General features: G+C 47.3%; 1 protein-coding gene across 1 annotated transcript in view; it reads right to left on the bottom strand.

Moving 5' to 3' along the window:
- HDLBP (high density lipoprotein binding protein) overlaps positions 1-25,980 on the bottom strand; it is a 40,110-nt gene extending 14,130 nt beyond the window's left edge. The window contains exons 1-14 of the mRNA XM_075569562.1: positions 25,841-25,980; positions 12,583-12,649; positions 11,403-11,503; positions 11,131-11,285; positions 9,753-9,968; positions 7,478-7,684; positions 6,832-7,047; positions 5,247-5,453; positions 4,529-4,636; positions 2,705-2,809; positions 2,302-2,380; positions 989-1,128; positions 808-912; positions 281-394 (exon numbers count right to left, since the gene is read on the bottom strand). Coding sequence (XP_075425677.1) covers positions 281-394; positions 808-912; positions 989-1,128; positions 2,302-2,380; positions 2,705-2,809; positions 4,529-4,636; positions 5,247-5,453; positions 6,832-7,047; positions 7,478-7,684; positions 9,753-9,968; positions 11,131-11,285; positions 11,403-11,478 — 1,728 coding nt within the window. The 5' untranslated portion in view covers positions 11,479-11,503; positions 12,583-12,649; positions 25,841-25,980. The remainder of the gene's footprint in view (positions 1-280; positions 395-807; positions 913-988; positions 1,129-2,301; positions 2,381-2,704; positions 2,810-4,528; positions 4,637-5,246; positions 5,454-6,831; positions 7,048-7,477; positions 7,685-9,752; positions 9,969-11,130; positions 11,286-11,402; positions 11,504-12,582; positions 12,650-25,840) is intronic.
- Positions 25,981-27,201: the final 1,221 nt, after the last annotated feature.

The following is a 27,201-nucleotide window of genomic DNA, read 5'->3' on the forward strand; positions in this document are numbered from 1 at the left end:
TCAAGTTAAAACCGAAAGCAACGCTGTGGATATTGGAATCAGGTTTACCTGCTTCAAAAGCCACTGCTATCTGTTTAATGAGCACGCCGAAGGTGTCCTATCATTTCAACCGTTCAGTGCCTCCAATACTGGCAGTCTGCACAGCCACATGTCCAATGCTGTATGCCTAGGGCTGTGTGTTCCCCCAGCATGACTAATGTACTGGATGTTGGCAGTGCCCTCATGGGCATGAGCAGCGAGCGGAGCGCATCTCCAAGCGATGTTCATTAGGTTCCCTTACCAGCTCAGACACCATCTTCTGCAGGAACTTGGTGCATTTCTCCACCTCATTCTTGGGCCCACGAAGTTGCACAATGTCACTCTTATTATTCGGATCTGGGAAATTGATCATGACCTAAGGAGAGGAGCAAGATATCAGACTGGCAGGGATGGAGAGGGGCAGGGATGGAGAGGAGAGGGGCAGGGATGGAGAGGGGAGGGGCAGGGATGGAGAGGGGCAGGGATGGAGAGGGGCAGGGATGGAGAGGGGCAGGGATGGAGAGGGGAGGGGCAGGGATGGGGAGGGGCAGGGATGGAGAGGAGAGGGGCAGGGATGGAGAGGAGAGGGGCAGGGATGGGGAGGGGCAGGGATGGAGAGGAGAGGGGCAGGGATGGGGAGGGGCAGGGATGGGGAGGGGCGGGGATGGAGAGGGGAGGGGCAGGGATGGGGAGGGGCAGGGATGGAGAGGAGAGGGGCAGGGATGGAGAGGGGAGGGGCAGGGATGGAGAGGGGAGGGGCAGCGTAAACAAGCAGCGGAACAGCCTCACCTCTGGGAATTTCTCCCGGATCTCCCGAACCCGTTCACCCTTCTGGCCAATCATTGTTCGATGGAACTTCTGCTCTATAATCAGGTCCTTTGTGCGCTCGTTCTCCTACAGGAGACACATACGTGAGGCGGAGAAGACACAGAACCTCAAAAGCTACATGTGCGGAGGAGTTTCTACTCACCATACGGCACGCCAGCTCCAGCAGCTCCTTCTTGGCCTGCTGCACCCCCTGGGGGTCGCCCTCAATCCGGATGTGACTGCTCTTCTCGCTGTCCTGGGGAATCCGTACAGACACTTTGTACAGCTCCTTAATCCTGTTAACTGCAACAAAACGTGTAAGTTGCCAACACAAATAGCAACTGAACCACAACTTCAAGCTATATAACACTTTGTAATGCAACGTAACCAGTATGATGTGTACATATAGCAATCCAGGGCAGGTTCATTGCAGCTTAGAGAATTTTGCTGTCATGGCACAAGTGTCTCAGGGGGAAAAACAATACCCACTATTGGGGTCAGTTGCTAAAGTTGAAATAAATTTGAAGCCACTTTGCCACTTTAAATGCATCTCCTCAACGGACATCCCTCAGTTATGGATTCATGCCAGCCACACCTGTATTTACCCACCTGCAAATGAATCAGAAATGACCCTTGTATTTTGGTCCAAGAATTGGGTCCAACACACTTGCTGTGCAGCCATTCACCAGTATTACTAGTGTGACAAAGTAAGATTGTGGGTGATGCATCTGGGGTCAGTGTGGCGATAAATGGGTTCCGCCATTAAAAGTGTGTGCATCTTTCGCCTTAGGCCGAGCTCACACTGCCTGCTACGGCCACGCGCTTCCGTGTGCGCCTCCGCCCGCATGCAGGCTTACAAATACGTGGCATGCAGGCTTACAAATGCTTTGGCCAAAGACCCTTTTTCATGAGAATATTATTTTATCTTAGCCTAATTGGTAGGAGCGCAGGAATCGTTCTTTTTGTTTTTCTATATGTAAGGCCGATCTTTTTACCTGCAGCAAACTTCTATAGGGAGGAGCGCGGTATTATGTACAGTTTCTCGATAAATGGGTTCCGCCATTAAAAGTGTGTGCATCTTTCGCCTTAGGCCAAGCTCACACTGCCTGCTACGCGCTTCCGTGTGCGCCTCCGCCCACGCTCCTGCAACCCAGCGATCTGAAAGCTAGCTGTAGGATTTGGGTCGCGGCGATTGGGGGCGTGGCCTTGAATCGCCTTTATTGGCTGAACCAGCTCATGTGACCCGACTGCAGGCCGACATTTCAATTTGGGTTGTGGCGGCAAAATGTTGCAGCGTCAATGCTGTACTTTGCCGCCACAAGAAGTTTCTAGTGTGACAACTCTCATCCACTAGCCTGACAGAGTGCCGAACGTGCGCGCGCACGTCACGTAGCGGGCAGTGGGAGCTGGCCCTTCTGATTTATATCAGGACAAATGTGCAGTGAGCAAGACTAATGCTCCTTCCTGGGCACTTACTGTTTGCGCCGCTCTTCCCAATAAGATGTCTGTGGAACCTGTGGTCAATGTTGATATCTGTGAAATCCATGCGAGAGATCTGAATGGACAGAAGATAAAAGTATGAGACCAATAGAGTGACTGGTAAAAGGCTGCGTGTAAAGAGGGAGCATGGTCCGATATAGTGGAGGAGAAGTGAAAGCGGGAAATGGCTGCATGAGAGAGTGGCCACGTTTCAACACGGGTTGATGGAAAAACAGATATATAGGGGGGGAGAGGGGGGTTAAGCAGCATCAATAAGAGGGATGGGGAGTGGTACAGATACAGGGAAGAAGAGGTACTGACACGGAGGAGCATCGATAACATGCAGCAATGCATTGCTCGCCCATCGGACAGTGAAGGTGTGTAATCAGCACACACTCACCAGGTCCTGAACAAGGATTTCCATCTGCTGCTGAGCCACCGTCACGTCTTCTGTGGGCCCTTCCAGAGAGATCTTATCCTCCCCTTCTGTAAACTCGATGTGCACCTGGAAAGAAAGGGAAGTTGTGGGTACATGTGCATAGACACAAGTGACCAAGACAGTCCATAACCACACGACAACTTATGGCATTGATTGGCGAGGCCGAGAAACACAGTTTGAGCAAATTCGCAACAGAAAGAGGAGACCTGCAGAAACTTAACATGTCAAGTGTCAGATCTCAGCTAAAATACACTGAGCTCATGGCCACCATACATAAGCAAGAGACTAGGAAGAAGACAACCAAACAACATTGGATGGATGAAGGTCAAAAGAAAAACAAACGGTGCACAGCAAACAATGTATTTAAGGGCTGGAGAGCAGGTGAATTAGAAAAAAACAAGTATTAATGCGCAAAAGTCATTGTATAAAAACCAGGTGCAAAATCCAATGCGTTTCACGCGCCTGACAAAGAGCGAAACGTGTTAGAGGATTTTTGCTCCTCTTTTTTATACCATGGCTCTTGCTTAATAAATACTTTTTCCTAATACACCTGCTCTCCAGCCCTTAAATACATGGTCTGCTGTGCACTGTTTGTTTTCACCACCATCTATTCATCGAATAGCCGATCAGCACACGATACCCTGTGGATGGATTCATTCGTTTTAGGACTATATCATGTGCACGGTTGATCTAAGACCACGGTTGCCGGGTGGTCTGTAGGTCCTTCAGCTCCGGCGCTTCCCAGTTATCGGTTGCAGCCGGGGCTTTAGTTCGCCATTACCCCGGTGGGTGTCCATTCGTGAACAGCGCACATTCACCTTTATCACATCCTTACACCATTACCCTGGGGTCATCCAGATACAAGCCTGGTTTCCAGATGAGCCATTATCTCTCTGTAGAGATGGACACTCGTGTTGCCTTCATGCTATACATCTGATCACATTCTCTTGGAAGCATCAAGATTCTCTCTCGCTACAAACATAACACTGGAGGCTGAACTCCACGTGCAAACTCCGGGGGGACAGAGCAGGATGAAGGAGACTTTCAAACAGAACAAAATAAAGAGTACGAGGTATATTGCCAGGAAAGATCGACATCAGGGGCAGGCAACTCCAGTCCCACCAACAAGGGCCACAAACAAGTCAATCTTTCAGGATATCCCTGCTTCAGCAAAGGCGTCTCAGAAGACAGCCACCTATGCTGAAGCAGGGCTATCCTTAAAACCAGGCATGTTGGTTGGTGGCCCTTGAAGACTGGAGTTGCCCGCCCCGATCTACATGGTACAAAATTAGAAATATGGAAGAAGAACAAAAGTGAAGTCCTTCAGCGAAAGGTTGGTGAAAGCTGGCGCCACCCGCCCAGCCGGTCACTGCCAAACACGTTTACTTCACAACACGCGCAATAGAAAGCACATTTCTCTAGACTAGCCAAGTACTCAGCCTTCAACTTCGCTGCCCGGGTCGGAGGGGGAGAGGGGGAGAGTTTTACGCCACACATTGTCCTTTCGGGAAAAACGGACCAAGCTGGAACCACAGTTATGAAGCATACAAAAAATAAAAGTCTAAACAAAGCAGGATGTAATAGTAACACGGGAGGAATGAATGCGACAGCATAACACGCGGCCAAATACCTTGATGCAGAAGTGGAGACATTTCTATAAATAAAAACACAACTCTCTGACGTCTATCTGAATACAGAGTTGCACAGGACAACACAACTGAAGACAACACAACCAGCCTGGTGTTATGGCAACAGCAGCCGCTTGCTAAAGAACCAGGCACTCACCTTTGGTATTTGCTGTGTGATCTTGGCCAAGTTCTGGCCTTTTTTGCCAATGATGAATCGATGCAGCCACGAGGGAGCAGAGACGGAGGCCAGCGTGAAGCTGTTGGCCTGGGGGACAGACGGGTGCAAGGAACAGAAATGTGTTAGTGTCAGCGTTCTTAATAGGGTCAAACGAACATTACATAATGCGGTTCCGTCACCTCATGACACAGCAACACAATGGGTATTTTAGCCTTAAATTGTAGTCACTCATTTGCATCGCGTAACGCTCCAGAGCGGTTCAATTTCATACAATTTGATGTGTTGCTCTACAAATAACCATTTGCCGAGCTTTAATGCTGTGTGAAAGGCTTGGATTAAAGCATTTCCCACCAAGGAAATGAACGTACGGAAACACCATTAGAGGGGAAAAAGAAAAAAAAACGATTTTTTTCCCAGGTCTCCCATGTTGATGCTATAATGCGCTCACCCCCAATGTCCTCTCGATAACCTAGTAACGGCCCTTCTGAGATTGAGTTTAGAAGGGATCTCATACCGACATTGATTACTTATGGCACATACTGTTCTATAGGCAGAATACAAGTCCTTCGGTACTACAAGTTGCAGCAGTCTGATTCAGGGTACATGGTGTGTGAAATGGTCTGTGGGACCTCGGGGGCAGATACTAAACATTACATAGATAATGGTGGTAGCAAGTTGCCCACCTTTCTATCCTTACCTTGGCATACACTTCAGTCAACGCCTGGCCCAGTTTCTCAGGCTCTCCCCGCAGGATGACGGTCTCGGAGTTGCTATCGCTGGGTGGGATCTCCACGGACACACCCGTACGCTCCAGGATCTCCTGCAGGCAGTTGCCCTTCGGACCAATGACATACTTGTGCTGAGACTTTCTCACCTCCACGGCAATGTTTGTCGTTTTCTTTTTCTGCAGAGGGAAAACGAGGTCGTCAGACACCAAACCTGACCAAAGCCTCCTCCCACGAGTCTGCAAAGCAGAAAGCCGTTCAGGAGAAAAAGCTCATGGGAGTAACAGGCGAAGGACAGCGTGTCCCACTGAGACGCAAGCACTTTCAATGTCCCCTCTTTGCTTCTGCTGATTGGCACGGAAAGGACATCTGGTAAAGCAACGTGGCGCCTTCCATTGCAGATATCTCTCACTTGAAAGTGATAGCCGTTCTGAAGAAGAACCTGGGCCACTTCAGTTGGGTCCATAGTCAGGTGACCTAAATCTTTAACACGACACGCAGGAGCGAGCCTGTAATTATTAATCCTCTTCCTAGCAGCCGTGCCTGCAAAGCAATGCAGCTCAATGCGCTGCCAGTCTGTCAGCAAGGAGGTTCAGAAAGAACATGCAAGCAAACCGGGTCGCCATGTTACTAAATCATAATGCAAGTGCAATTCTTAACATATCTATAATGACACCCTGCTTGTGTATCGCAGGGATTGTGAATCTGTATTAATATGGACTCGGCCTTCAGGTTAAAACACAGACCAATGTGAGGAAAACACCTACAGATAGGGGAGACCTGCTCATTACCTATAAAGTATCATCTCAGAGAACATTTCCAAAAGGACAAAGTGACCTTCCATTTGGAGTCTGAGTGACGCCAGCATCATGTGCACCCGACACTGGCTCCGGACTTCATCCGGACAGTGACAAATGCCAGTTCTCATAACACAGTTGGTACCAACACAGCCCTATCCTCCGAATAAACCCGGAGTAAGAACAATGAAATATCTACTCCATGGTATTTTGGTTTAGAGGCTTCATATCTACACAGACAGATCTCACAAGAAATCTTCATTTTATGCAACAAACCTTGCTTATGTAGGGGTTATATTGCAAACAAAGGCTACAAAACAACTCATTCAGACCACTAGGGTGCAGAGTTTTCAGTCTATAAATAAATTACGATTCACTTGGTAATGAATGCTCGTTACAATATTACATTTGAGATTTTACACTCGAATGCTAAAAACGAAGGGACTGCATTAGCAATCAGGTCATTGTGTTCTGTACATTACTTTACAACTGTAGGGGGATGGATTACAAGCAATCGTGTCCGAGTATCTTACTTCAGTAGATGCACTTTCTAAGAGGCCAAAATGGACCAACATGTGTCCTTTCCACTGCTGGACTTCGTCAACTGTGCAATTGGGAGAGGAGCATCATACTGCAGGAAGCAAGAAAGGACTCAGCCCCGGCACTGGATCCATCTCACGACCAAAAGCCAAGAAGGACCACACAGTCTGTCCCTCCCACTGCAGGGTGACAGATTGAGGCTGGGGGCCGTTATCCTCACCTTCTCTTCATAGATCTGCTTGATTCGTGCCACTGCCTGAGCCAGCTGCTCCTTCTCCCCGGTGCACACTATCTCCGTCTTGTTGACGCTGGGTGGGGGGATGTTAATCCGGGTCCCAGTCTCATGCATGATTTCATTCACCAGTGTGTTGTAGGGTCCCGCAATGAAAGGGTGGTAGGCCTTCTCTACATCAAAACGTTCCACTGCTCGCTTATCCTGCAGGGGGAAGAGAGAAGTGAGAAGTGGCACAGGGACAGACTATGGTTGGGCTGTAAATGCACGGAGTGTCTATACGTCATTTGAAGATAAAGTCCCACTTGGTGGAAAACAAAACGGCAATTTCAATCTCCCGCATCACACGGACCAATAGGAAGTTGTAACGTCATCCGCTGCGACTTCCTACTGCACCTTGTGACAGCAGATTTAAAATACCAGGACGTATTGGTGGTCCCCTTTACGGTACGATAGCTTTAACATATTGCTGACCCCACATCTTTCCACACAAGGAGATGACATGCAGACGGGTCGGGGCTTGCCTGTATGCGTTCCATGGGAAAAGGTGCTAACCCTTTAATGTACAGCCAGGATGAGGATCTGTAACGGGGAAGTGGTGCTTTTGGCTGGGAACCCTCCCTTGCTTTCTCACCTGCTCGGCAGAGATGAGCAGGATCTCGTGCCGCGCCTTTTCGATGCCCTCCTTGGTGCCAGTGATCTTGATCTGGTTGCTGACATCATCGGGCCGGGGGATTTGGATCTTGGTGGCGGTTTTCAGTTCCAGGTCTTGAAGCTTCTCGCCGTTCTTGCCGATTACAAAACGGTGATGTTCCTTGGGAATAGCAACGGACGCCGAAGCCTGGGCAGTGGGGAGGAAGTGGGAAGAGAGGGGAGGGCCTCAATACCAGCTATACGCCGCTCTATCTAAATTACAAGCAGAGCATCACTTCCAAAATCAGATGGAATTTTGACAACTGAAATGGACGGTAGATAAGAGCCACTTTGCCCACATACTCTGCCTATCGCCCAATCCTCTGTGATACCTCACATTGCTTCCTGTCATAGTTACCGTGTCCAACCCAAGCGGTTCGGAAACCCCCTTACAACGTTCGTTCCCACCGCCTTCACCGGGAGTCTATTCCATAAATCCGACACCATTTCAATCACGTATTCCCTCAGTTCCCTCAAGCCTCCCACTTTTACAGCTTCAGAACAGGACATCCTGCTCACTACTCATTCACTAACCTGATGTCACTTCTCCCCTCGCCAGCTCAGTACTTTAGTAGTATTTATGTTTCATTAGGTCATGTTAATAACTCGCTGTTTGAGAGGTTAGCATCATTTTGCAAACGTCCCATTCTGTAGAACACGAGTTCAGTGAACGTAGGGATGTAACATGCTCCTTGATAAAGTGTATGTTTACACGAAACGCGTAGGAGGGTGTTAACCTCCACTTTTAGATGGATTAATAAAGAAGAATTTTAAATACATCTGCGTGGGACCCACTCTTGGCGGTGCGCTGGTTTTTCCTTTTCTGCTCTGGGTCTTCATTAAGCTGCAGATTTTTAGGAAGGCGGCTATCCAAGTCACTCGTAGTTTCACCACTTAAGGAATAAGGCCTGTGAAATCTGCTGATTTACACAGAACATCCCTTATTAGGGCTATTTGTACACTTCCAGTGTATTCCGTAGGAAAACCTTTATGAAAAGAGACAGCAGATCCCCAGCACACGACTGCAAAACAAAATAAATCCATAAACCGCACTTTGCTCTTCCTAAACCTTTCCTTTTAGTTGGACGGGGTTGAGCCACATTATATTGTTCTGGGATCTGCAATCTCTTCCCACAACTATTTGTAATGTGGGAAGAGCCTTGCTACCTATAGACTAGCTTGGGAGTGAGTGTGATTTTCCTATATACACAATTTGCAAACACGAAGGGGCCGATTCTATCATTTGAAGCGGCCAATGACATCCCCTTCTGCCAAAACCACTCAGACTGATGCCGGTTTGTACTACAATGTACATAGAATCAGCCTCCAACGGACATATTTAGCTAAGCACTACTCTATAAGACACCTTATGTCCCCAATTACTTGAATGTGCTATAAGGGGCAATATTTACAAAGCCTCGTTGTAAGGCGCCTTATGGAATAGCACATCTTTCCAAATATGGCCCCGTTCCAGCAAATTCAATTAAACGGGCCATATTGTGTCTTCCAGTACAGAAGGCATCTTCTGGAGTAACACTGCTTCAGTGCAAGGGCCATATTTTCCTAGCACAAATGCTGGGTATCGTACCCAAATGTAAGTGCCATTGTCTTGATCGGACATGGGTGCGATACCCTGCATAGGCGCTTCGTGGATGCACCGGCTGTAAAATGTATACATCTGCAGAAAAAAAACACCTCCCGGCCACCTCTCGAGACACACAGACACCCACACAGACACCCACACAGACACCCACACAGACACCCACACAGACACCCACACAGACACCCACACAGACACCCACACAGACACCCACACAGACACCCACACAGACACCCACACAGACACCCACACAGACACCCACACAGACACCCACACAGACACCCACCTGAAACTCCCCCCCCCCCAGGCACAAAGCATGTCAGCCATATTAACCTTTTTATGCCAAGGGGTATGCAAAGAAATTGCTGTGTACTTTGTTGTAAGGCCCCTCTAGCAATGAAGGGGTTAACCAACAGTAGTAATCCTTCACAACAGGTCTCTTAAATTAACCTTCAGGGTATTTCATTGCATCAGCTGTTCCCACTGCACAATCCCCTCAGACACGGCCCCAAACCCCCTCAGCCCATGACTGGCACAGTGATCCCAGCCCAAGGGGAGCAGTGCGGTAAAGCAGACGCTTCATGCTGTGCTCTACAGCAGCAGAAATCAAGCTTACCTGGGTCTGCAGCCGGGTAACAATTTCCTTCCGTGCCTTCATGACAGAGTCCAGCTTGCCAGATACCATGATAGACAAGCCCTGGTCTTTGGCCAGAGACAGCTCCAGTTGCGCCCCAGTCTTCTGCATGATGTCGAGGCAGATCTTAGCCTGCTCCCCCTCTCCAAACTGAGCCATGTCCTTGTACTTGCGCTCCTCCAGAGGGACGTGGAACACCTGGGGCAGGAGGGAGACCGTGTTACTTTGCTAAACACCCGTAAAGAGGCAATCCTGTCTACATCCATCTACCCAACTTCCATTGGAACCAGGGAGGGGGCTTCCGGGCAGAAACCCGCCATTTTTAGTTCCATGGCGACCTGTGTTCTAGAGATATTTACCAAGAAATTAAAATGGCAGCCACATATCACAGGCCAATAGGAAGACGCAATTTCATCAGTTGTGGCTTCCCATTGGAAGGCCAATTAAATACCCAGGAAGTAAAAAAAACACAAAAACCTTCAAGCGCCAGGAGTCTTCCTGCTCTGGCAGGCGTGTTATGGCGTAGCATTGCTAAGTAAACATGGGCAGGACTCCTGAAGATGGGGGGCAGAGAAACAGAGGGGAACTCGTGCAAAAACATGCGCTTCGCACTTCCTTTCTCCCCTCACTACGCTTCAAAAGGGGTACAGCACTTCTCAGATTATCTCACTCGAGTAGAGCGGATTTTCTCTAGGTTCTCCATGTCCAATAAAAGATCTCTAACCCACCGCGATCTATCCTGCGTCACACAATAGCAGGAATTAACGGTTCTTATAAAGCGCAGAATACATAGAATTGCACAATTCCTGCCTGAAGAGCTTCAAATCTAATGTTGGTGCCGGAGACACAGGAAGATAAAGGGGCTTTCCCGAGGTCACAGAGCAGGCACTTACATTTGAACTGGGTTCACCAACTTCAAAAGCAGGAACATTAGCACAGAGCGACTGATGCAGCATAAACATGTTAATCATGTAAATGTGTTTATAAAAAGTCTTGGGGGACGGGACGGGGACGGAGGTAAAAAAAAAAAAGTGCATCACATAGAGCTCACTTTCAAAATAGGTCAGAGAGGAGAGCTGCACATGCAAGGGGCCTTTGTACTCTTGAACCAAGATTAAAAGTGTCTTGGCTAATCGTTGCATGTTACCACACATCAGATGTACACTTAAACAATGCAAGATAAGGTAGTATTTACTGCACGGTCTAATAAAAAAACCTGGCACGTGCTTGTTGAAATGACAATTCCATCAATTATACACTGAGTGGAATTTCAGTGCAGGTCCCTTACTGCTCCCCCGGGCGTCATGTTCCCTAACCTCTCCCACCCCCCTGCTCTGCAACCGCTACTCTCCTAACCCACCTGAGTGATAACGGAAGACCTGATCGGCCGGATCTTACTCCAGGCTCCTGCGGGCTCCGCATGAGTCTCGCTGCCGACAGCTTTTTCCGGGAGGGGTGGGAAAGCATCCTTGTAAGTGGGTGGGTCCGTCTCTTCCTCCGATCCCATGGCTGCCACTGGACAGGAGAGAAACAGACCAAGCTGGGTGTGTCTTCTCCTAACATACCATGCAGTAAGTGGGGGAGATGGTAAGGCAGGTATTTCTGAAAACTGGGAAGATGCTGGGTACTGACCTTTAACTTGAGGCTGGGTCAGCCCGCTACGATGCTCATCGAAGCTTTCCTGTGTCAGTACCGCTACCGAGCTCATTGTCCCACGCAAATCCGTGTAACCACTGAAAGAAGGAATGGCCTTTGAATCTCATTTGTTTGTAAACATACAGATCTACAAAAGGTTGCCAAGCACTCATTTTTGAGGTATCCAATTTTGAGGTCCCAATAACCTTTCAAACAAGAGATAGAACCTCTTATTCAGATGAGTGCACCCAAGACCATTTCTGGAGTATGAAAGACAAATCACGTTTCCGGTACCAACACTTCCTCAGATGAAGTCCCCCCATTATTCTACCCATTCTAAACAAACGGAAGAAGATGTGCAAGTTCTTCCCTTACTAGGGTCTGTGTGGCAGTGCATGTCTTCCTCCTTACATCCTATAATTATTCATGTCCAGGGAGCCATCTTGAAGTGTAATTCAAGACTTTATTACAGCCATTTACATCAGTGGTTCTCAGTGTCTAACTCCCCACATGTATCGTCTTTGGGACCCCGCCCTGGTGCACACAGCAAGATGTTGGGAACAGAAAAACAATATGGATTTCACAGAGTGGAATAGATTAGTGTTATTGACACAGGGAACGTGCAGCCCAGGGATAGACATCTGCCAAGCTTCCCAGCAATACGTACATTACATTGTGGGGTTTGGAATTGGGGCGCTGGCTCTGGAGTTCCTTCAACCTGGCTGTACATACAGCATACTATAGATATGGGGTGGGCAACTCCAGTCAAGGGCCACCGCCAGGTCTCAAGGATAGCCATGCTTCAGCACAAGTGGCTTAGTCAACGACTGAGCAGGTATATCCTTAAAACCTGACCTGGCGGTGGCCCTTGAAAACTGGAGTTGGATACTCCTGCTATAGGTTAACACCTCTTGCAGCGAAAAGGTTTAAGTCTTCAGGCATGAAAGGGGACGCTACGGTGTCTCCATGTTGTCATTGGCATGTCCACACCCTATATGGGAATACCTTCAGGTGGGAATCACAGCTTTGGAGGAACTGGGGTGATGTTGGGGAAGATTTGTAGATGTACTGGAGAGTTTGCGATCTTTAATGAGAACTATAAACTTCACATCCACGTGTGGCCCAATATACTACATACTGGGAAGTCCAGTGACACAGAAGAGGGGGTTTGACTCACCAGCTAAAGGGTCAAAAGCCAGAAAGTCCGTCCGGTGAGCTGAACGCCTCTGTCAGCCTGCCAGCTTCTGCAAGATACAGAAATGTGTTACTAGCGCATTCAAGCAGAAATCCCCACGAGATACATTTACCTGAACCGGAGAGCCTGGCGTCAGAACAAGGTCCTCAGACCTCCCACACCATACTGGGAGTTTTCGGTGCAGGTTCGACAATAAGAAAAACCTACTACTAATACGGTCAGAGAGAAAAAGCTGCGTCTTCTCCCGACGCTGCCGCTATTTATTGGCTACCAGAGTCAGGCTGAATGCGGTGGCCATTTTGCTCCCACAGGTCAAGTACAAGTCTAAAAACAGCTCATTTGTAAGAAAATGTACAAATATCAAGCAGCGAGGTGTGAGGACTGCGGAGCGGCTCCGGGGCCCCCAGGATCGGTAATAAAACAATGAGCTCCTTCTGAGAACACAACACTACAACACTCGTTAGCAGCCGCACACGTGGACACGCTACGACAACAAAAAATGAAGTTGCAACTCTTTCTGTAAGTAAATTAAGTCAACTTTTCTTCCTTTATCTAAAACACATTCAGCTTTCACATGTTACACATCAGTAGCATAGAAAGAGTTAACAGAAAACTGGTGTGCTCCAAGACAGAAAGAGAGAGAGAGACACACACACACACACACACACACACACACACGACAAGACTAGGAAAAGGGAGAAATTGATCTTAAAAAAAAATCTGATACCAAGGATTTTCTTTTTCTTCAAATTAGATTTCCCCCCCACATATTCCCAGGAGCTGAAGTGCCCCCTCTCCCCCCTCCCCAAACCCTACACGTTTCTATACCACCACAAGAATTGTTGAGATCACAGCCAGAGGATTTAGTTCTGCCTCAGAACCAATAGAAAAATGTGACACGGTGTTACCATGTTATAAAACTACAAGAAAAAAGGCCACATGGACACCTCCGGTACCGTTAAGAGTACCCCGGGTCAGCACCACAGGACCATCATTTCCCATTTTAGTCTTTATTTTAGGGCACCGCTGTCGCCCACATTTCTTAATCATGTTTTGACCTTACCAACTGCAATGCCCAGAGCTGCCGGCACACCCCAAGTGCCAGAAACATGGCCCTCCAAATCTGTTAGACGTGTATTCTGAATAGGACACCTATTTGGCCCCCTCTCTCTGGCAGCCAATAGAAAGGCACGGACAGGAGAAGTCACTAGTCCATAAACTTCACCTTGGTGGCCACGTTTGTATTTTATTTTTTAAAGCCAGAAACAAGCATAAGCAAGTCTATTTAACAGGCAGCCAGGGACTCGTGTAGCTGGGAATAATAAATACACACTGCAATTTAAACCAGGAATTACCAACATGATCTCTCGCCGAGATCCATTTATCCCACTTTGAAGCCCAGTTTCTGGCATCCGAGATACCGAGCCCTAAAAGAACACGCAGAAAGCAAAATGGGGAAAACCCATCTCGGGGAGAGGTGTGTAGTAGGGTCCCCAGTCAGCTAGGGAAAAGCAGCTCGTTATTTCAACGCTCTTCTCCGTGAGCGCCTTTCACGGCCATTCGGATTTAACTAGGACAAGATTTGTTCAGGAGAACCAATATATCCACTGGGATCAGCCGCTCCGGTTCAGATTATAAAGGGGAGACATTTGGGGAATTCCCGCTTGAGAACATTATCCATTTCCTTCAAAATAATTATATCTAATCTGAATTTCAATAAGATCTCCCAGATAAATATACGGCCCCGCTTGGGAACATCTAGGATCTGCAATCAAGTAAACAAAAACAAACACCACAGGCCTTAATTAAATGCCCAATATTCAGCTGGATAAACCATGTGAATGCTGCAGTCATACCAAAAGCATTTCATTATCAAAAAGAGCAAATAGAAATCTCACGTGTGAGCACAGTCACGTCCGACAGGTCTACAACCCTGCTCGTCCCCATTATCTCTTAGCATACAATGCTTCCACTGGAGAAAGGGGTTCTGGGAAATTACATGCAAATGAGCAGTGTCTCACCTTTTGCTACAAATCCATTCTAAGACACGTAATATAGTCCTCGCTGCAGCGCGCGCGGGCGCCCGGCGATGCGCGTGGCATCCGCATTTCATTGCTAGGGTGCAGGCGGCGACGCGTGCGGTTAGGGGGTGTGACGAACGTCACAGCCTTAGGCCACGCTGTGATTTGTTCGCGGCGGCAGTAGCGCGAAAATACAATTTTATTGTATTTTCCCTGGTCTGCCGCGCCACCAGTCACAGCTGAGCGCATGCGCCTGAAGCACACCAACAGCAGGCTCATACCCTGCAATTATAATTGCCGCGCGCACACGGTAGCGCATGTGCGAGGACTATATTACACGCCTAATATGCACCCCACTAAGCTTCTGCCTGCGTATTACACCGCTTTTCAGCACAGCCTGCGATAAAGAAGTGCAGAGCCAGTGACCTGCTCACAGACAGCTTTCCGACCTTGTGTGTCTCAGTGAGAGGCTGGTTATACTGGCTGTGCAATGTGAGGCTGGAAGAGGTTGCAACCACACAAGTTATGTAGAGTAAAAAAATAAAGTGACAAAACCCCTCCATTGAAAAACAAATCCCTTGCTCTTCCCCATTATCTGTAAGCATATAAAAACCCAAACCCCAAATGACATCACATTCAGATTTCAAAAGAACTGAAAACTACAGGCGGACGCCACGGCTGAAAAGGGGAAATAAAGGAAATGTAACGTTGTGAGCCACTACGCAGACATGCTGATACATAGCCGCGTTTCATGGGCGCTGCAGCCAAACCGACTTGCCAGTGGCCATTTTAACTTATCCCATTGCCTGGCTTAGTGGGAAGTCTGCGCGCTGCGCTGAAGCAGATGTGACCGAGCAGTGGGAAATACCAATCATGTGACCCATGTGCTGCAAGAAAGGCCGGCAACCAGTGGCAGCAAAAGGGCGGGAACCGCCAGTCCTCTAGCACCATCAACGGGTCAGGTTCAGGCTCAACCAGTCCCAGCTTCAGTACGGGTAGCTCAGTCATTCTGACAGCCACCTGTGCTGAAGCTGGGACTGGTTTGGGCAACATGCCAGTTGCTCGATTTCTGGGGGAGATCGCGTTCTGCGCGCCACTTCGGCCGCAATCTGGCCGCCTGAGGACATACCGTTTCTTTACTTCCGTTACCGGCGACGCCGCGATCGCTTCCGAGAGGTCACATGACGCGAAAGGGCCGATATGGGGGGGGGGAGGGGGCTACAGTAAACCCTGCTGCTGCGGCCACTCCAGCAGGCAAAGGAAGCCTCCGACAAAACTAGGGGCTTGTACCTTTAAAGATATCTAAATAAACAAGCCGGGTGGATTATTTTCAGCGCTGGAGGGGGCGCCACGGCGGATAAATACAGATGTGTGTCGAGGTCTCTGGTGTAGGGTGAAAGACTGAGGGGAATAGTGAACAATCTGCAAGAGCTATTCCCTAAACCCACTGGGCCCGGCATAGAGACAAGAAGCTGAGCAACCAACAGCACAAAGCCCCCGACCAAGACCTGAAGATACCAGCGCCAATGTCCACGGAGCCTGGGTGTGCCCGGCATCTTCCCCACCCTCCTGTGGCTGGCTCCTACACGCCATGCTTGGGAAAACTAGGTTAGCCACGGGCTCAGATCAGAACCCGACACAGCAGAGGGCCATGAGAACCTCATGTTAAATTCATTTAAAAAGCACCAGTCAAATGTCTTTATTTTTTATTATTGAATAATGTACATTAACTGCTTTTTAGGGGATACATTATATAGAAAGATAGATACAATAATAAAAAATTTTTAAAAAATATCGGAATCCAGGAAACAAAAGCTGGGCTCACACAGGTCTTCTTTCAAAAATAATGTGCTTTAATGTAGAGTAAAGATCAACGTTTCAGTCCTGTGCGAGAACCTTCAACTTTTTACTAAAAATATATGACATACGGAAACGTGGGGTCTGCCGCTTTACACGAATCTTCCGTTACAGCGTGTGATGCTTTTCTGACCTGGCCCCGCTGCAAAGCTAGTTTCCCGAAGCACTGCTGCAGGAGCGGGCCGGAATATGCAATACTGCCTCACTGATCGGTGCCCCGAGGGGAAACGGACGTCACTAAATCAGGACGCCGAGTCACCAACAGAACAGAGACTCGTCTCCTGAGAACGCAGCTTTGTAATGGCAGCGAGCGAGCGAGGCGGACCACGACAACCTTACGGTGCCCACACATACATACTGGATTACAGGTTTGCTTGCGGAGATACTTATTTCCGTAGGGGATGCCGGTATCTGTGGAGCTTAAAGGTCCAGGTCACGTGGGCTTGTAGGAAGCCGCACCGGATTACGCCATCACTTCCTATTGGCCCGCTGGACATTTAAACGCCATTAGATTATGGATCCGTTTCAATGCTTGCTGGGATACCGGCACCACTGCGGAGGTATCTCTGGGAGCACGGGGTCCCCGGAGCTGAAACTAAAGGGGTTCAGATGCTTCAAACATGTAATAACTTTTTTTTAAATTTTTTTTAAAGTTAGCCTCTGTTGCATCTACACAATACTGTACTATTTACCCAATAAATAAGTGTGAATTTTTTTATTTTATTTTTTTTAATGTATTTTAAATGTTTCTTGGTAAACAAGTGATTTGAAGGGGTTTACCAATTTGTATATAATGTATTTTTGACTTCTCAAACCCCCAGGTGTTATTTTTTGTTTTGGTCTATGCAAAGTAATTAAGCAGAAGCAGCTGATCTGCTTGAATGCAGAGTTCTAGATCAACCCCCCCCCCCCCCCCACACACACACACACACACACAAATCCAACTAGTTATATTTTTATATTAAAAAAAAAAAAAAGCACACACAATTCTTCAGTATCAAAAAAGAAGTTAGTCCATAAACACATCAGAAGACCCTGATAAACACATCAGAAGACCCTGACAAACACCGCTCCATGACGTTTGGAAATGCCATTTCACTCCCGCACACTGCTTATTTCTATTGAAGAAAACCACTGAGCTGTGCCATAAAGCAGTAAAGCCCTTCTATTGTGTATCTTCAAGAAGATACACCTAAAAGCAGCAACCTGCCCAGTGCACACAACATGTGTTACTCACGAAAAAGGGGCGTGCCGAGATATCGGGGTGACATCAGTCCCAGTTCAGGCCAACAAAACAAATATATAAAAAATAATATTAATACACCTACAAACTGTGAGCGGTGCGGAGTTCGACGTTAAAGCTTGAACATATTTTATTTTATTAGAGCTGGAAACAAGTCTGCATATTGGTTTGTTTTGTTTTTAAAAGCGGAGTTTGAACCTGGTGCTGCTCCATAGCTGGACCCCACTCTTTAGCTCCAGGGACCGATGGTGCCAGAGACCGTTTTATTTGCCAACGATCATCTAATAGGACAGGTGTGAGGCAACGTTGTCTGCACCCCCCTGCCTGCTTTCCCCCCCCCCTCCCCCTTTACCTTTTCTCCGGTGTGATGGCGTCATGTGATGTCGCGTTGCATAAGCCACCGGAGACAAGGCAAGGGACATACAGAAGCCGTGTGCATTCCCCAGAATTTCATTTAAATGTTGTGAGGAAGAGCGCGGGGTCTCTGTAAGTAAACCCCGAAATCTCACACCCCACAGATTGCGCACCCCTGTAATAGGAAGCAACAGTGTAATTCTGACGACAATGTCTCTTGCTATTTGCCCGTGGGATTGGGGGTTTTGGCAGCCATTTTGATTTTCCAAATTGAAGCTAAAAACACCAGCAACTAAAAGTTGTATCCTGTTAAACGGCAGCTGGCTCCACAGAGCTAAAGAACACAAATAAAAGCCTGCTGCTTTAAACGAATGAGCTCTACGTTGTGAAATCCTTTGTAATGTATGTGATTTTGTGATTAACGATTGGGAGAATGTGGGTACCAAGGCCAAAACTACCACCACGATCAATATTAAAAGGTTTCCTCAATTCTGCTCCTATAATCAAACAGGCACAAGAGAAGTTATGGTGAGTAACCATTCTCACACCGATGAGAACCAAAAAGGTTGAACCAGTTGTCCCTGTAGGTTTACTGGCCAAGCACTTCCGCGTGTGCAAGCCGCGTGTGTAAGGCGGCAGGATCCATGTTAAAATGGACAAGAATCAAAATGACACTGTGAGCTCCTTTGCATGTGATTACCCAGAATTCCTGGCTGCAGTGGAAGCATTGTATGCGAAGAGAAGGTGAAACGCAGGGGTGCAGACGTGTCGGAGACATGTGAATGTGATCACAAGTGGGATTATTATTTGCTATAACAAAGAATAACCTTTAAAAAAAAAATGGTACACAACAGGTTAGGGTTTTCTTAACCCATAGGTGCCCGCCTGATGCTCCCTGAACTCTAGCACCATTACTGCTCCACCTAGAGTAGGTGGTGATGTTCAGATGTGGGGGTTGGGGCGGCCTCTATCGACTGCAGAGGGCCCAGAAGTCACTTTACTTATGCACCACTGTCTTAAGTCCGACGGGAGGGCTTACAAAGGACCACTGCTCTCTAATTTACCAACTCTAAATTACCATCGGGCTTTTATAATTAAAGGGGATAAAATAAATAAAGCTTTTCAAACCACTTTGCACCAAAATTTATGATGACTAACAGAATTAAGATTTCAACCACAGCCTAAAGATTACCTTAGAACAGGGGTGCGCAAGCTTTCTGCGCCCAGTTGCCTGCCAGCCGCTGTGCCCCCCCTTTCCTGTGAACCAGCGTCAAAGGACACCTCGGGTCACGTGACCCAGCAGTGTCATTTGACACGCGTTACGTCACATGACACCGTGTTGCCATGGCGGCGCGTCCAGAAGCCGGCTGAATCCCGTAAATTGGAGGTTGCAGAGGCCTCCCGTGGGCCCCCGGCATTTAATGCCTTGAGGAACAGTGCGGGGTCTCTGGTTTAGAAAATGTGGATTGGATGAAAAAGCGTCTCTCTGCCAGTAATGTCACTGAAGGACCCCCAGAGGTTCAAAAGCTTGTAAAATATACACTGCTTGTTGGAATAATAATAAAAATAATAATCTTTATTTCATATAGCGCTCTTCTCCCAACGGGACTCAAATCGCTTCACAATTACAGCGCGCGGTACATGATTTTTGTACCAGAGGCACAGGGAAATAAAGTGACTGGCCCAAGGAGCCCCCCCCCCCCTCCCAGGTCAGCTGGTTTTCAGGATATCCCAGCTTCAGCACAGGTGGCTCAATCCCTGTGCTGAAGCTGGAATATCCTTAAGACCTGATCGGGGGGCTTGAGGACGGGAATTGGACACCCCCTGGCTTAGAGGACTGAATGTCTCATCACTAAAACCTATCAACAAAAAAAAAAAGATAGGTAGATAGAATGTTTTACAAAGTTTTCACTAGTCAATCCATTTACCAAAAACTAGAGACAAGCTGTGTTCTTCTATCGTGGGTGGTCAATCGCCATTTAACCCATTAAACATGCCCCTGTCCTGCATTCATTTTGTCTACAAGGCGATAGAAAAAATCCTGGAACCGTGCTGGTCTCTAGGAACAGAAGTGGACCAGGAATCACTGGAGACAGCACGCGTCCTACAAACAAAGTTTTACAATTATTTATTTATTTTTAAGGTGTATCACGTTACATCATTCACACCAACAATTAAAAACTTGCCGTCTCACGTAAAGCTGTCAGGCTTAAGCCTTGCAGAAATGTGGGGTTTATTACACATGCACCACTGAGGTTGTCAATCTCCATGGGAAACGGTGCAGCCCGAATCATTCCGTGACCGGCTAACTCCAGGTCAGCGATAACGATCCAGTCTTGGCTTTGATTTCACAGTCCCTGGCCTGACAATAACTGATATAACCGCAAGATCCACAGCCTGCATCATGGTCACAGTGGAGATAGCTGGCAGGTCTGTGCAGGTGGATGGAGCGGGGTTAGGGCAGGAGGTTTGTGCTGAGCAGAGAGACAAGCCCCTCTGTACTGCCACCTCAGCACGGCCTGTATTACAAGTATGGGGGGGGGGAGGGACCATTTAAAGGGCCAGAGCTCCCTGCCAGCTCAATGCTCTCCCCATACAAACCCAGCACTGATTCCTTTCCTGCCTGATGGGACAGCAAAAAACATAGATTCCAACACAAGGTTAACTACAGAATTCCAGCAATATGCTAAATGCAGTAAAAACGTGAACAGACTTTATATATACAGAATTAACACTTGCTGTGCTGGCTTCGTTTACATACGCATACACTATCAGCAAACATATGCTTTCTGTATGCACAGGAATACTGTGTCCTGCACATATGAAGTACTGAACACTTTGCAATATACTACCACACAATACACAACCACCATAGCAACATGCAGAGGAGTACTAGTGTTAACCCCCATTCCCATTGCCTACTTCAATTGTTAGCTCTTCAGGGCAGGGACTTCTTAGGCAGCGCTTATAGTGCCGGCGACAGCGACGTCGCGTCAAAACAAATGCATTGCCGCCGTTGCGTGCGCTTACAGTAGAAGCGACGTAGCGTCGGCTTGGTCGCGATCGCTGGAAGTCACCTCAATTTGATTTTTCCAGCAACCGCAGCCCGATGTCGCCGGCATTGTAAGCGTAGTCTTATTCCCAGTGTTACTTTTATGTTTCAAGCGCTTATTACCATTCTGAGTTATATTATGTCACATGTACTACTGCTGTGAAGCTTTATGAACATGGATGGCGGTATATAAAGGTATACATATATACACACACAAACACACACACACACACAGCACAATAGTAAACACAAATACAACAATGCTATACACACAACTCGCAGTATATAAAACTGCACACAGGTATAATATAACACCAGATCATGCTGTGAGACGGTCACGGCCCTGATTAGTCAGGACTCTGGAGAGGACCCAACCTTCTGGTAAAGTCTTTTGATGTTTTAATAACCATTTGTACGGATGTATGTTTATTTGCACATTGAGTGAGACCTGACTGCTTAAAAAAAGAATTCAAATTCAATTGACAGATCCATAGAAGAAGAAAATGCAGGAAATGAGAATCAAAATTCCTCGAGGCTGGTTGGAAAAGCAACAGGAAGAAATCCTCATGGCGTGGAGCTAGCCGACTGCACGGGAACACTGGAGGATTAGCAAAAAGTGATTACTCCTGCTAAAACAGGCCAGATTCTCTCTTCTGTTATCCAAAATGTAAACTGCCCTTTCCCATCACGACAGCAAACACCCTCCTGTACTGTTCCATGTTTGAGAAATGTATATACACACACACACACACACACACACACACACACACACACACACACACACACACACACACACACACACACACACGAGAAGTGTGTGGATAGAGAGATAGAGATATATTAGCACAAACTCTTGCGTACTATAGACAAGCTAAACTTCTAATAAAGAAAAAACTTCTGTGATGTACCTCAGCCACAGAATTCATATTGCATCATTTTATCAATTACTCTGAGCAGAATGTCCAACTGAAAAAAGAAGTGTTCTCCAGATCAGACTTCGGTTTATGGAAAGTGTCCCCCAAGAAGCTGCAGTATCTCAAGGAGTGTGGGTACAGCTTCGTCCCGAAGGGAGGCTTTAATTGGAGAACATGAAATAACCCTTTCAATCTAATCTCAACCCCCCCCCCCCAAAAAAAGGTGATGACGTTCGTAAAGCCATGATCAGCATAGCGACACTACCAGATGGGGCTGCCTACAGAGCAAGGGGCTGCCTACAGAGCAAGGGGCTGCCTACAGAGCAAGGGGCTGCCTACAGAGCAAGGGGCTGCCTACAGAGCAAGGGGCTGCCTACAGAGCAAGGGGCTGCCTACAGAGCAAGGGGCTGCCTACAGAGCAAGGGGCTGCCTACAGAGCAAGGGGCTGCCTACAGAGCAAGGGGCTGCCTACAGAGCAAGGGGCTGCCTACAGAGCAAGGGGCTGCCTACAGAGCAAGGGGCTGCCTACAGAGCAAGGGGCTGCCTACAGAGCAAGGGGCTGCCTACAGAGCAAGGGGCTGCCTACAGAGCAAGGGGCTGCCTACAGAGCAAGGGGCTGCCTACAGAGCAAGGGGCTGCCTACGGAACAAACAGCACAGCTGCCTAGAACATAGGAAATCCTATGTTCTGAACAGAGCCACTGAAGCGATAAAGCCTACAAAGAAACACTCAGCATGCCTCCAGCAGCCAAGCAGTTAACCGTTCCACGCATCGCAGGCCTCTCAAGAACCAAGTCCTAAACCTTCAAACAACTGAAAGGTGTCAGCTTTGCATAGGAACTCTAGCAGACCAGACCCAGCCTCTCCCTGCCCTCCGGGCTGCAGTCACAGTGCCCTTTACTCTCACTGCAGGATGAAAACTTCAGCTGTAACACCATATGGAATATGGGGGGGGGGGGGGGGGGAGAATCAGGTATGTGGTAGTAGTACGAGCTGTGATTGTAATGCATTTGGTAAGGGACTAGAGTCTTCACCCTCTTAGCAAAAAGGTTTGAGGGCCTAGCACCTTATCAAGAACATTCGCATAAAGCAAAAGCATTCAGTGAAGTAACCGCTTCCCTATTATTTGCCACAGCTGGGTCATACCTGATGTTTTAAAGGGCCGGGCAGAGGGACGTCTCAAACCACAACATCGACACAGGCACTTTAGTTAGGGCCAAAACCAAGTTGAGGAGAGATTGCACCTGTGATACCAAAGTTGCAGAGATGAGGGCTGAACTACGAAGCAGGTCATCTCCATGATGAGGCAATTCTGAAGAATCCCTGCATAAAAGGATCTCATTTCTACATTCTACAAATGGGATGTACAAGTGGATTCACACTGGAGAGGACGAAAATAGGGAAAGTAGAGAAAATGTTGACTAAAAGAAGTAGTGTGGAACCTGCTATTTAAGCCCTATGCCGATGGAGGGTTCAACACATTGCGATTCAAAGACTGGGTCAATAAAGTGCTTACGTATACGGTCAGTCCCATATGAAAATATCAAGCGTTCCACTGAGTCAGGACACAAACATGTACACGTAGATTGTTGAGGGGGGTACTGTGATTTACAGGCAGATTAGACTGTCGCGCATTAAAATCAAGCAAACATAGGTTAAAGACGCTGCCAGATGTCTAACTGATGTTACAAGAGAATGACAAGCCACCTTCAAGGTAGGAAAATAATTATATCCATACTTAAGATGCTAATCAAAGTGGAAAAATCCAGTTATACAGTTTCAGTTTAGTGAATAAGTTACTATCCCCATTAAGCAGAAGTAACATAGACCAAGATCTTTGGAACAGGGAATCATAATACAGGCTAGTTTCAAAAATCCCGGTCCTGTGCATAAGGCAGACAATACTCTGAAAAAAAAGTGCTGCTCGCTCCGATCAGCGAGGCAGATAAAGCCACAGAGGTGACAGTCGAAGAAGTTCACTCCTATTTTCTCTTGCTGGGATTGCAACATACACTGCTGGCCAAGAGGCGGATTACAAGGATTCACCTCCCCCTCTCTTCTCTAACTGTGCATAGCCCTCCCTCTCAAAAGGCCTCTTCCTATGCCAACGTCACCATTTCAGGCCCAGGTTAAACCTCTGCCTCCTGCTGGGTTTTTAAACCCTCCCACTGCACCAGGTAAATAGCAGGCAGCTAATAAAAGGGGAATGGGAAGGTAAGAACTAAACTAAATCTTGGCGATGGTGGGACATGTTAATAGACACCTCACCAAGTAAAACCAAGGAGGTTTAATTAAGAAACTGCCAGAGTATAGCAGTTACACACTTGTCTGATTTTCCATTGAATGGGCTAGTAAACCCTTCAGTGTTAGCAAAACCAACATACTTTGCTGACCCATACAGAACCAAAAAGGTATTCATTACAGAGTGAAGGTTAAAGGTTAAACACAGGAAAGCGATTTGTAAACGCCCCCCCTCCCCCTTAATTTTTAGTGCTGCCTTACATGCAGGGATACTCTTTTTGCCCATTTTTAATGGGGTCTATTTTCTGACAGGTGAAAAACATCCACCGCATTTATCTTTACTGAGGGTCTTAATTTAAGTAACACTAACAAACCCTATTAGCAAGTTTGCCCACCTTGATCCTGTGCATAGGCATCACCCCCTACAATTTAGCATGCATGCTATAAATCATAGTCATGATAGAGTGCCCTTTATTCTTTATTACTATTAAGGGAGCATTAAACATAACATGATCAATGTACTGCCCCATATGCTTGTGAGTCAACACTTGGTGGTGGGTATTTAACCAAATTATCTAGAAGTTAAACGTATATCCCCATCTGGGTGGGCACAGGGTTATCTTAATTAACTGTATGGTATGAGAACCCCAGCTTTACTTTGGGGGGGAGGCGGGGGGTGCCTTACCCTTTTGCTGTCTGAAGGGTATTATCCCCTTACCTGGGTGAGCAAAGGGAAGCTTCCAATTATTTTAAATCGAGAGCAACCCAGACTTCTTTTCTCCAAAGAAGGCCTCCTTGATCCCTTTGTCACCAGAGAAGCCTGCGAGTCCCCCTAACAGCAAAAGGGGTCAAAGGGGGCAGTAAAGCCCCATACCTGGTTTGTTTCTTATGGGGCAGGTCCCCGAGGGAGAGATACCCCATTTGAGAGTAGATACTGTTCCCTTAAACAGAGGATAATACCCCCTGTGCAAGAGTGTTAAGTGATTAGTTCTGCTAGACCCCCATCATTCTCCTCCATGTTTAATCCCCACCCCCAGGTCTCAGCCATAATCTCCCTCCTCCCATCACCTATACAGGGTGGGCTCCCTCCTCCCATCCCCTATACAGGGTGGGCTCCCTCCTCCCATCACCTATACAGGGTGGGCTCCCTCCTCCCATCACCTATACAGGGTGGGCTCCCTCCTCCCATCACCTATACAGAGTGGGCTCCCTCCTCCCATCACCTATACAGGGTGGGCTCCCTCCTCCCATCACCTATACAGAGTGGGCTCCCTCCTCCCATCACCTATACAGAGTGGGCTCCCTCCTCCCATCACCTATACAGAGTGGGCTCCCTCCTCCCATCACCTATACAGGGTGGGCTCCCTCCTCCCATCACCTATACAGGGTGGGCTCCCTCCTCCCATCACCTATACAGGGTGAACTCCCTCCTCCCATCACCTATACAGAGTGGGCTCCCTCCTCCCATCACCCATACAGTGTGGGCTCCCCTCACCCATCACCCATACAGTGTGGGCTCCCCTGTGTCTCCCCCCACCCCCTCCTCTCCCCGGACTCACTCCGTGTCCCGATCCGCTGAGTGCCGGGGAAAGCTGCGCCCGCCTCTCCACTCTGCTTATATTGGGACGGTTCAACCAATCCGCGACAGGATCGTCATCGTCCGCGACACGTCAGCCTGGGGATGGGGGTAGGACAGAGCTGTAGCACTGGGAGAGGAAGCGGAAATGCGTCACCAGGAGGAGGGGCGGAAATGCAAGGTTGTTTTTTTCCCATTGTAAAGCTTTATTGAAGTCTCACAAAATAAGGCGAAACAGCACTGCCAAGTGGCATTACATATACAGGAGAATTACACAGTCCTCATACATAACTCCATCAATTATATCATATATAAATATAATAAATGCAAATAATTTAGTTACAAAATATATTTAAAAAAATAACTAATAAGGTGTGTGTAAATCACAGCTAAATAGCAGAGTGAGGCAAATGGCAGGCGCACGCATCATATAAGCATATATAGAAAATAGACAACCGGGTTCTCAAATGGAATTACTATGTGCTCAATTACATGTCTTAGACAGGTCTGTGCTTCCACTGCAGCAAGGGATTCTGGTAAATGACATGCAAATGAGCACAAAGTGCCACCTTTGGCCTCAAATCAATATGACATGGTCCCCTATAATCTTATGCCTGCGGCATTGCACAGCTTTTCAGCAGCCTGGGTTAAGATGCATAGCCAGTAAACGAAAATGGCCCAATCGAAGTCATAGAATAACTAAAGTCCCAATTAGTCCATAAGCATGTGGTGTCTGTGAAATATGATTCAGGTATGGAGAAAGGGTTAATAGCAAAATGTTTCAAGTAATGGGAACTATATATAAAAATACTGAGTTACAGGAAGAGGTAAGGGCCTTTTTTAAACAAACAGTACATGTTGGTATTTGTTAGCAGAAAATAGGAGACTGGGAATACAATTTGTCTCAAGTACATTCTGTTTCAGAATCTTATTGATATTGGATTCAAACTATTATTGCTTCTATGCAATTCCCTTCGCATTAATCAATGTTATTTGGGATTTTTATATATGAAGTAGATAGTGCGTTTGAAGCTTGACCTTCACAATAACGTTTTTGCTGAAGAATTAAATCTGGAAAAGATTTTGGTATGCGATAATCTGTATGCTTCCATGTCATTAAAAATAGGTTTTCTAAAATAACACTATAAATGTTCCCATGGGGGAAACAGATTGTGGGGGCCCTTTATAGGGTCATCATGAATAAAATGTTCTAATAGGTACACAGGATCAGCCATACTGGTACATGCATGTGCTCAGATAGATATATATAGATATATATATATCACATTTGTCTATATGTACATACATACATACATACATACATACATACATACATACAGTGAC

The sequence above is a fragment of the Ascaphus truei genome, chromosome 14 (genome assembly GCF_040206685.1).
Source record: "Ascaphus truei isolate aAscTru1 chromosome 14, aAscTru1.hap1, whole genome shotgun sequence".
Lineage (NCBI taxonomy): Eukaryota > Metazoa > Chordata > Amphibia > Anura > Ascaphidae > Ascaphus > Ascaphus truei.